The 10,508-nt window shown below is 40.0% G+C and overlaps 1 protein-coding gene across 2 annotated transcripts; it reads right to left on the bottom strand.

The window, feature by feature from the left end:
- Nucleotides 1-4,303: 4,303 nt before the first annotated feature.
- LOC146360738 (uncharacterized) lies at nucleotides 4,304-10,227 on the bottom strand. 2 transcript variants are annotated; one of them, XM_084922547.1, is made up of 6 exons: nucleotides 10,100-10,227; nucleotides 9,375-9,447; nucleotides 8,707-8,883; nucleotides 8,469-8,624; nucleotides 6,527-6,619; nucleotides 4,304-5,520 (listed from the first exon to the last, which is right to left on the bottom strand). In XM_084922547.1, exons 1-6 carry the CDS (start codon nucleotides 10,183-10,185, stop codon nucleotides 5,203-5,205), a joined length of 903 nt encoding a protein of 300 aa, XP_084778673.1. In that variant the 5' UTR covers nucleotides 10,186-10,227; the 3' UTR covers nucleotides 4,304-5,202. The 2 variants fall into 2 exon arrangements, with proteins under 2 accessions (XP_084778673.1, XP_084778674.1); XM_084922548.1 differs by lacking the exon at nucleotides 10,100-10,227 and having other exon boundaries at nucleotides 8,707-9,417.
- Between the last annotated feature and the right edge of the window lie 281 nt (nucleotides 10,228-10,508).

Raw genomic sequence — 10,508 nt, 5'->3', positions numbered from 1 at the left:
GCCTCCCATTCTACTTTTAAATACTCCAGGAACAACAAGTAGGCCTGCAGTGTGAGAGCGAAGTGCTCTGATAGGGTGATATGGTACTACAAGGTCATTAAGATAAGATGGGGCCTGATTATTTAAGACCTTGTATGTGAGGAGCAGGATTTTAAAAACTGGATTTAACAGGAAGCCAAAACAGGAGAAATCTGCTCTCTCTTTCTAGTCCCTGTCAGGACTCTTGCTGCAGCATTTTGGATTAACTGAAGGCTTTTCAGGGAGTTTTTAGGACATCCTGATAATAATGAATTACAGTCGTCCAGCCTGGAAGTAATAAATGCATGAACTAGTTTTTCAGCGTCACTCTGAGACAGGATATTTCTAACTTTAGAGATGTTGCACAAATGGAAGAAAGCAGTCTTACATAGTTGTTTAATATGTGCGTTGAAGGACATGTCCTGGTCAAAAATGACTCCAAGGTTCCTCACAGTGTTACTGGAGGCCAAGGTAATGCCATCCAGAGGAAGAATCTGCTTAGATACCATATTTCTAAGATTTTCAGGGCCGAGTACAATAACCTCAGTTTGATCTGAATTAAGAAGCAGAAAGTTAGCGGCCATCCAGGTCTTTATGTCTTTAAGACATTCCTGCAGTTTAACTCATTGGTGTGTGTTGTCTGGCTTCATGGACAGATAGAGCTGGGTGTCATCAGCATAGCAATGAAAATGTATGCTATGTCTTCTAATGATGCTGCCTAAGGGAAGCATGTGTAATGTAAACAGAACTGGTCCTAGCACTGAACCCTGTGGAACTCCATAATTAACCTCAGTGTGTGAAGAGGACTCTCCATTTACATGCACAAAATACAATTAGGCTGTCTAATCAAGTAAACAAAATCCTTAAACATTCCCTAAAGAATGTAAACCAGGTTATGTTTAACAGTTATTATTATTATTATTAGTAGTAGTAGTAGTAGTAGTATCATTATTTGATAAGAATGCAATGTCATATAGTGCGATGATGATATAATGTTCATATTTCAGCTATATATTATTATATATTTCAAGTCTGTCACATTTATAGACAATTTGCTGGCAGTGTTGGAGATACCGTCAGCCCCCCTTTAAATATGTTTTCATTAGGGTTACTGTAACACTTTTCAAAAGTGTTCCAAAACCTAAAAAAACCTATTATTTAAACCTGTGAGTTAAGCTAGAAATCAAGTGAAAATTAATATGAATTTCAATGTAAAGCATAAATGTTCAAATGGGACACTGAAATAAAGCTTAACTCATCTCATTTGAAAATGTAAAGAAAGGTTGCTACTCAGTAAACAGGATTGGTAATAATGCATTTATCTAAGCTTTTAATTGTCACGGACTCTGGGGACTCGGGGTCCGTGGGGACTATGACTGTTATTATTATTATTGTCATTATTATTATCATTTGGTGTGTCGTCAGCACTGCCTCCTATCTCATCCGTATGTAAGCAGGTGTGTGTGTGTGTGTTGCTGTTTTCTGTGGCCATGTTACAGGCACCTTCAGGCCTCAGGGGCGTGGCCTGGCTTGAGGACTGGCCACACCTAAAGTCCTTGCCACACACCTGCTCCTCATCTGGGCTCGTCGGGGGAGCTATTTAGAAGAGCGATGGAGCTTCCACCGACGCTGGATTATTGCGTTTGACTTCACGTCAGTAAGCGTGAGTGTATGCCTGCTGGGATAAAGTGTGTAACGGCTGCCTCTATTGTTTTCCCTCAGGAGGAATGTGGGACGAGAAGGAGCAGTGAGCACGGGGAGTGCAGGGACACTGGAGCAGAGAGCACCACACTGGGACTTTTCTGGGAAGAACACACAACACGGGAGTCTGGGAAACTGGGGAATTTATTGTTGCTTACTTCACCACTCTGTAAATAAACACTGTTGCACTGAAGAGTCCGGCGTTTGGGTCCTGTTTCCCCACCTCCCCACGGTCTGCCAGCCAGACCGTGACAGAAATGCACTGAAGTGAAACTGAAATCACATTTGGGTACAATGTTCCTTGCAAATTCAGCACTTGCATTGGTACTTGGTATTCTATACCTACTGCACAATCCACTTTGTGTTGTCTCTGTCCTGTCTTTGTTTATTGTACAGTTCGTATTGTACAGCTATGATTATAGTGTTGTATAGTTAGTAATTAGTACCCTTTTATCCCTTAATTTGACCCAAATTTAGCATGTTATTTATTTGTAATCTCTAGTATTACATCTCTTGGAGATATATCTTTTATATACTTATAAATGCACCATGGTTTCCAGTTTATTTGCAGCTACTTTTAGAATATTTACCGCATTTGTCAGAATTCAACATTTCTGTGAAATTCTTCCTGCTTGTATGGCTACTCAACAAAATGGCATAGTAAATATTAATATTATGTTTATGTATTATGTATGAAAACATAATACAAGTGACAATGTTTAAGGGAGTTTAAAATCCATCTTTGCCTTTCTCACTCTCATTTTATGAACATACATACATTTGCTGAAATGCTCAGGATTGCTTACTGATTGTCCTCACATAAAATGACCTTGTCAGGTCTGACATAAATTGACTTCTGATGAAACAGTTTTTTCTTACAAGGTCTCCATTCAAAGTCTGTTTGGAAGTGAGTGATGGCTCAACTAGTTTGGTGTGGCATGCCAGCAAAATCTGTAGCCTGGGGAAGAAGAAAACAGTGTATATGAGATGAGATGAGATGAGATAGCCTTTATTTGTCAGTTGCAGGTCTTTTGCCCACAACCGAGATGACAGACCTTGCCGACCGTACATACAATACACAAACATCACATTGGAGAGACAGGTCAGGCTAGGTAGCGAGGAAAAAAACATCGAAATGTGCAACACAGAAGGATAATACAGGAATGCACAGATATCAACACACCACAGCACAATAAACACAGACAGCAACATGGGAAAGAGTTCCAGTGTGTACATCTGATCTGGGACCGCTGCAATCTTCGACTGCGCCTCCAACTGACCCGATGTCCACATCAGAGGGGAGGTAAGCGTTGGAGGTGGCGTTGGATCCGGGGTAGGGAGGGTGATGCGTCGGTGAGTGCTTATCAGTATCAGTATATGTATGTGTGTGCGTGTCCATAGTTCAGCCGAGACAGTGTCCTTCGCCCTGCCAGGCTAAGTAAACAGTCTTCCAGCCAACCCAGGTGGCCTTGCAGGGAATGGGAAGGAACAGACTCAACACAGTCGTTATCAGGATGTTGTTCAGCTCCGGCCTTGTAGCTGGCGCCGAAGGGGTATCCGCATAAGTGATGTTATTTTTTACTTTAGTGCGAACAGCTTATGAATTTCAAAGCAGTTCTACAGTCCAACACTGGTCTCTCCTCCCGTTGGAGAGCCGCGAGCTTCGCCATACTTGCGTTCTGTGATGTTGTCATTTCTTGCGCTCAAGGAGCCGATTCCTGAGAACTCACGGCAGTGAAAGTTTTGTTAATGATAACAGACTACAGTACAATACAGTACATTAAAAGGTTTAATTTTTGTTAACTCTAAAATATATCAATCCAGTCATCTGATCAGTGCTCATAGATCCTTTTTGGAAATACCCAAAGTTGACCTTTAATAGTATAATAATCTAAGTTAAAAAAAAATATTTTTATAAAAAAGGATCTGAAGCTTACCTGCATCCTTCAACAACTGGCTGGAAGGCAGTCCTTATTGCCTGCATTACTTTGTCTGAGTCCCAGTCACAGCTAAACTCCAGTGCAGATTTTGTATGTCCATTTTCAAAAAGCCAACACTCAAAAAAATAAAACATTAGATTTACTTAAAAAAGTTATGTCAAGTGGTTCCACACAACTGCTTTAAGTAACTTTTAAGAAATGTTGTTACTTAGTTTGAACTCAATACTGTTAAGTTAGATTTACGTAAGTGTATTGGCTAAATGTAACTTAATTGCAATGCTTAGCTGATACTTATCTTTGTTGCTTTAAGCCTACATAACTTGTTTAGGCAATATCTTTGTAATACTGTTACTTAGCTGGTACATAACTTTTCTGCTTTAGAAGGACATAACCTGGTTAGGTAGTATCTTTGTAAAACTGTTATGTAGCTGCTACATAACTTTGTTGCTTTTGAATTATATAAAATTGTTAAGTAATTTCTATTCAATACAATTACAAATAAATCATTTACACTGGTTACTTCCATACAAAATAGCAAAGTTTCTTAAAAGTTACTTAAAGCAGTTATGTGGAACCACTTGACATAACATTTTTAAGTAAATCTTAGGGAGATCTTTTAGGAAGAAATGAAGACAGCACCCAAATTATCAAACACAATCCTGCCTTTAATAAGCACATTCAGTGCATATAAAATACTTTTTTCCAAGCACAACAGCTTAACACAAAGTGCAATCAATGCAACTTGTTACAAATTCCAAGTGAATATTTTGTGCAGAAAATGTAGATCAGTATAAAGTGCTAACCAACTTGTCGTCAAACTAAAATGATTAAAAAAATGATCCAACAAAGTCCTGTCTTTACTAAGCACATTCAGTGCATATTAAATACTTGTTGACAGACCGAAAAGACTGTAGAGCCGTAGCTTAACACAAAGTGCAATCAATGCAGACAACTTGTTACAACTTTAACTAAATACTTTGTGCATAAAACAATATTTTACTTCAAAGATCAGTGAAGTGCTAACCAACTTGTCTTTCAACTGGTCCAGAAAGCATCCAAATTATCAAAAAAAATCCTACATTTTACAAGACGTTTCAGGAATTATTTTCAAACACTGATAAGCATGAAAGAGCAAACTAAACTCATTTAAAACAGTGAAAATTGGCTGTTTTGTTCAAAAACTGTACTGTAAAACAGTGCTACTCAGTTTTTCAAGTTATGGTTACATCCCAAGTTGCAGACAGCTGCCAAATGTCACATTCTTTGAAATATCAAATCACAGTGGCCTAACCGCTAAAACTTTTTAAAATGTCTGTCATTTTCTGTATGTTGTCAAGTAGCAGTAGAAGAAGTGCAACACCAATTTTTTAAGTAACAGGATTTTGCTAAAATGCAAATGAACATTATTGTTCTCTAAAACTGGTGAATGTTCCCAAGAAACAGTACTGACAATGAAAAAAAGTGTTTATGAACAACTTAACTATACCTGAACGTAAAGCATTCAAACTAAGTTAAGCAATAAGGGCCTCCCGCTTCCTCCTCTTTATTCAAGGAGTTTGTTTCTGAGCACTTGAACTTTGTTTGATAGCTTCTTAGCATCAAGTCCCATCAGTACTTTCTGAAAAAACTCAAAAGTGTACCTGAGGTTGGATGGGTAGCTCATGTTTAAAGTGTAGATCAGGCCGAACAACAACACAACAGCAGTGGCAACATCAGGAAGATCTCTGAGCACAGCGACACCCTCAATTATGATACCAATGTCTTCTGCCGGGTCAAGGTCACGCTCTCCTTCTGGTTTGATGACGTAGATGCCAATGAGCGTCTTCTCCATTTCACTTTCGGCCTCATGGAAGTCCACATCCTAAAAAAATAAATAAATAAATAAACATAATAATACAAGTTGCAGGGTTTCTTATCAATTAAAGGGATATTCCACCCAAAGTGGAAATTTGTCTATTACCATATTGCCAAGAGTTAGATAAGTGAGAAAAAAGCATTTTGTAACCAGCACAGTACATTTCTGATCTTATACCCATTGTTCCTGGTGAGCTCAATAATCATGTCGACTGCAAATGAAAAGTAAAAAGTAACACGACGGATTTGCAGGAGGAGGCGATTTAGACTTGGGCCTACATTACGGTTACGCCAAAGCACCCTGTAACCCGCCATGGCATAGCACTTGGATACAACAACAGTGGTTGAAAAAGCCTCTGGTTTCCATAAATAAACACATATTCGAATATCCATGCACCATGCAGCGGCGGCTTACAGTGTTGTATGTGGTAACCATAATGTATGCCCAAGTCTAAATCTACTCCTCCAAATCCTTCAAGTTACTTATTACTTTTCATTTAAAGTCGACATGATTATTGAGCTCACCAGGAATAATTCGTACCATTAAAGAGTCATTTGCAACCAAAATGCTTATAGTTCCCATTCACTCCATTTTTTAAATGCTAGGCAAAAGCAAATAGACTGCTGCCGGATCAGGAGAATTATTGCACTGGTTACAAAATTATTTTTTCTCACTTATCTTACTCTGGGTAATATGGTAATAGACCAATTTTCACTTTGTGGTGGAATATCCCTTTAAGCTGCAAAACAGTAGACAGCTCAGAGCGAGATGAGAGGTGTTGGTCCATCATCTAGATTACACGGCAGAACAACAAAGCAGAAAGACAGTACACTCAGCCCACATTACACCCCAACTGTAATGGCAAGGGTCACTCCCGCATAAGCTTGTGCTTTTATATCTCCAATAATGTTCTAATTTTAACTTTTTGTTATAATCTAGTGAATGTGTGTGAGGAAAAATTACCATCAGTTAAATTTTTATTACTGGAAATTGTTTCTATTTGATTACTTGCCTGATATTCTTTGATCAAGCTGTTCGGATCTTCATCGAGGTAGACTGCAAGTCCTTTCAGCGTACACAGTCTTCTCATTGCAACTGTGTCGTTCTGTAAAACATAAAAGCAAATTTGACTTAGCTAAACTTTAAAGACATTTTCAGTTAACTTCAGCAAAATAAATGTATATAATGCTTTGAGAAAAAAAGTCCATGACACACTACAGAAGAACAACAAAATTTAGGAAAGAAGGAACATTATCATTTGAAAAAATGTGACGAGCAAAAAAAGGTAACCACAGGATCCCAAAAAAAACAGAAACCCGACCAAAAACAGCAGCATGAAGAATCCAGTGAGGAAGAGGATGAACAAGAGGTCACACCAAAGCCAGCCTGAACAGAGGATATTTTTTTTTAAAGTAAACCACTGAGTCCACTGATCTAAGGCTTAGGAGGAGAGTTCCAGAGTTTGGGGGCCACAGCAGCAATGATCTGTCACTTTTGGTCTTTAGACTGTTGTGCACTACCAGGCTTTGATCACTGGACCTCAGGGACCTGCTGGGGGTGTTGGGACTGAGAAGATCTCCATTGTATGATGGTGCTTGTCCATGTAAGGCCCTAAGGACCAGAACCAGGATCTTGAAATGAACCTTGAAGTTGACCAGCAGCCAGTGACGCTGGAAGAGAAGCGGGGTGACGTGGGTGTGTTTGGAGGACTTGAACAGGAGGTTTTGCAAGGACAAATGAAAAAACAGTTGTAGTACTAAGCCAGGGTTTCCCATAACCCTGGTCCTCAGGGCCCACTGTTCTGCATGTTTTCCATGTCTCTGCTTGAGTTTGGGTCACTGAACTCGTGTGTTGCACAGTGTGTCACGTCTCTAGAGTCCTAAGAGTGTGGCATGGGCAGCCGTGTGCGACGGCCGAAAAAACGCACGGTGTGATCCCAGCACAAAACAACCAACAGCAGAGGACATCCAGGACCACAATCTGAATATTACAGACAACACCAACAAGTACCAGATTCAAAACTGTTTGTAAGGTAAAGCATGTTGGTGCAATAGCTTTACTTTTGAGCTGATTTTATAAGACAGACCATCGCATCATTACAGAGTGATAAATCCGAATCTGTGAGCCGCGTAAATGCGGCAAGGCGCAAAGGTGAAAAGTGATAAAACTCGATTCCGATACGTTTTGCCTCGTAGTAATATTGCCGCTTGAGTCCCTCACCTTTGTTCGCTGAACGCACATCAAGCGTTCTTGTCACAGAGGGAAGTCCCCCGTAGTGGAGCCAGAGCAGCGCGCTGCCTCGGTTGACAGCAGAAGTAAATAACACAGGCAGACCATGGGCTGCTCAGCTTGTTTATGATCAACTGGACGGACGCAGTGATACTACGTTCTTTTGGCCGTTAAGAAGACAGATCGCTCGTCTGTTTAGGGACAGTGAGAGACAGCCAGCGGTTCAATTGAGTGGTAAAAACACTCGCAGAGCGGAGCGTGGAGCGGGAGAGACAACAGGTGAGCTCCAAGCTAAAACTACTGTCTGTTTACCATGGTCGCTGCAATTGACGCTGAATGCGTGACCCTGTACGTCACATGCGGGGGGGGGGGGCGCTCAGAGACCTCCCTTTATCCCGTCTTGGTTTGAAAGGTGCCTGATGGCAGTTTATTCTAGCTTCAGCTTTTCTACTGTAAATGCCAAAATTCTCCCCAGGGAGCCGCGGCAAATCCCGTTTTGGAAACGCTACGGTCCTGTAAAAACAGCTTTTAATTCTGGCAATTTTTTTTATGAAGTATCCAAATCAACTTAAAACTTTATTACTGTGACAACACTATCATGAAAAGGACAAAGAATAAACAATCCCATAATACCAACATTAAACTTTACCTTACAATAGAAGGAGACAACAAAATCATATGTATTAAAAGAGGGAATGAAGCATTCAAAAAAATTAATTCCAAACCTCATCAATTGCAGCCATGATTTCTGTGATCTTGCGTCCAGATGTTCCTCCCTTGTTTCTGAAGACTTTGGTCAGTTTGGTTGTGTTGTTGTCCAGCTGTGCCATAAATGTGGATGTTAGCGGGACCGTAGTGATGCGCTGGAATTCAGCATTTATCTGTAAAATAAACAAATATTTAGCGTGATGGGTTTAAAATATTGCATGTGGAGTGCATTTGCAGATCAACTGATTCAGTTACCTCACGTGGAGAAAAAAGAGCTGGCCATCGGCTTTTAAAGTCAGCTACGAAGGGCATGTCCTGAAGAATTTCTTGCCTCCGGTGAGGAAAGGTTTGGGCCATTTTTGCTTTGATGGTTTCATCGTTGTTCTTCTTCTTGAACTCTGAAAGCAGCACCAACCTTTCTTCTTCCTGACTCTCTCGGGTTAAAATTAAGTTCTATTACATTTGCCAAATCTTCAGTCTCACTTGTAGTTGTATCGTGATCAATATTTGCACTTATGTCCTCTTCTACAATAGTGTCTGTACTGTCATCAGCTGATGTTTGGCCTACAATAGTGTTAGCAATACCGATTTTAAAGTCTTTTAAGGTATAAGGATTGTGTTTCCTATTTCGATGAGACTTGAATGTACCATAGATATTTGTTTTGAAAGAACAACCCTCAAACACGCAATGCACAGTCTCGTTACATTTTAGATGGTTGTTAATGTGAGAAAAATACTCCTGCTCTGAAGCTATGTTGCAGCAGGAACACAAATGGCAGTTAAATGTTGCCAAACTCACAGACTTGTCTAGAGTTCTTTGGGTATGTGATCTGCTTAAGTGGCTATGTAGAGCATTCCATGTTTTGAAAACACAGACACAATCAGAATAGGCACATGGATACTGCTGTCTACTATGAACTAACCTGTAGTGTTTTAATAACAGAGCTCGTAATGACACCACTTTTTTGCACAATTTGCACTGCCACATCAACGTATCTGGGGGAGAAGCACAAAAGACATTTTCATTACACTGTCCCTGAAAAAACTAAATAATTTGCACATTGTTAATGTTTCATATTAATCAGTTTTATTTTTAATATTGTATGCTACAACAATGAATTTATTGATCTACATCATCACCACTGCATATTGTGTAAATGTGTGTGTAATCTGACATTAAAAGTCGAGTGAGAAATCCCATGGACATTGTACAACATTAATGCAGTTCATCTTACACCAGCTTACTAAATGCTTTCTGCAAGCTACATCAAAACGTAAGCTGAAATATTAGACAGAAAATACACCCTAACCTGTCTGCTAGCGAGGAGCGCTTCTCCACTGTTGTTGGCTAAAGTGCAACGCAGTCAGGCGTCCGAGTATAAACTCGGCGCGAAAGTGCGTGCCGGACCGAATGCGCTGCCTGTACCGACGCTAGCGCTACACTACATTTGGGCTGAAAACAGAGCTTTGCTATTGCAATGGAGTCCCCTCCAAAATCATTTGGAAACTCACGTGCAGCAAGTCCACGTTAGCAAACCTTTACCGGGCAAAACCCTGCCTGTACTCTTTTCTTAGTAGCACTTGCGACATTAACTGACGTGTGAACATATATATGTAGACGGGCTTTACAAGAAAAATGACTTCTTACCTGATTTTTGGACAAAAATGCGGCTGAACCAGTCCACATGGCGAAGAAAAAGCAAGCTTGAGAAAGAGGGTGGTGCGCATGCGCATTGGCCCTTACTTAGGCGGGCTCTGCACGCAGCAGTATGTGCAGAGGGACAAACCTGTGAATTTACCCAACAATGTTACGTTGACACAGTTCAATGACTTTGTGTAACAACAAAAAGTAACAACATTTCATTAAATTTGCACAAACACTTTAAGAATTTTTGCAAAATCGAGTTTATTAAGAACAAACAACAAAATCTACTTTAGTAAAAGCAGAGATAGGCTGAGTTCATTTTTTTGAGTGAAGCTTTTTTGTTACGCCTTGGCACATGTGCAGTTAGATGGTCCTGCAAGAGAATCACTTCTTTGGTGAAAGACTGAGCCAC

The sequence above is a fragment of the Perissodus microlepis genome, chromosome 23 (genome assembly GCF_051167445.1).
Source record: "Perissodus microlepis isolate ML-2025 ecotype Zambia chromosome 23, ASM5116744v1, whole genome shotgun sequence".
NCBI classification, from domain to species: domain Eukaryota; kingdom Metazoa; phylum Chordata; class Actinopteri; order Cichliformes; family Cichlidae; genus Perissodus; species Perissodus microlepis.
This window is presented reverse-complemented; position numbering and strand designations above follow the sequence as displayed.

Bases quoted from the DNA above. Each gene is read 5' to 3' on its own strand.
- LOC146360738 (XM_084922547.1), bottom strand. From the start codon at position 10,185: ATGCGCATGCGCACCACCCTCTTTCTCAAGCTTGCTTTTTCTTCGCCA. The intron at 8,625-8,706 runs GTAACTGAATCA...TTTATTTTACAG, and splicing joins CTCTTTTTTCTCCACGTGAG to ATAAATGCTGAATTCCAGCG. The intron at 6,620-8,468 runs GTTTGGAATTAA...TATGTTTTACAG, and splicing joins TCATGGCTGCAATTGATGAG to AACGACACAGTTGCAATGAG.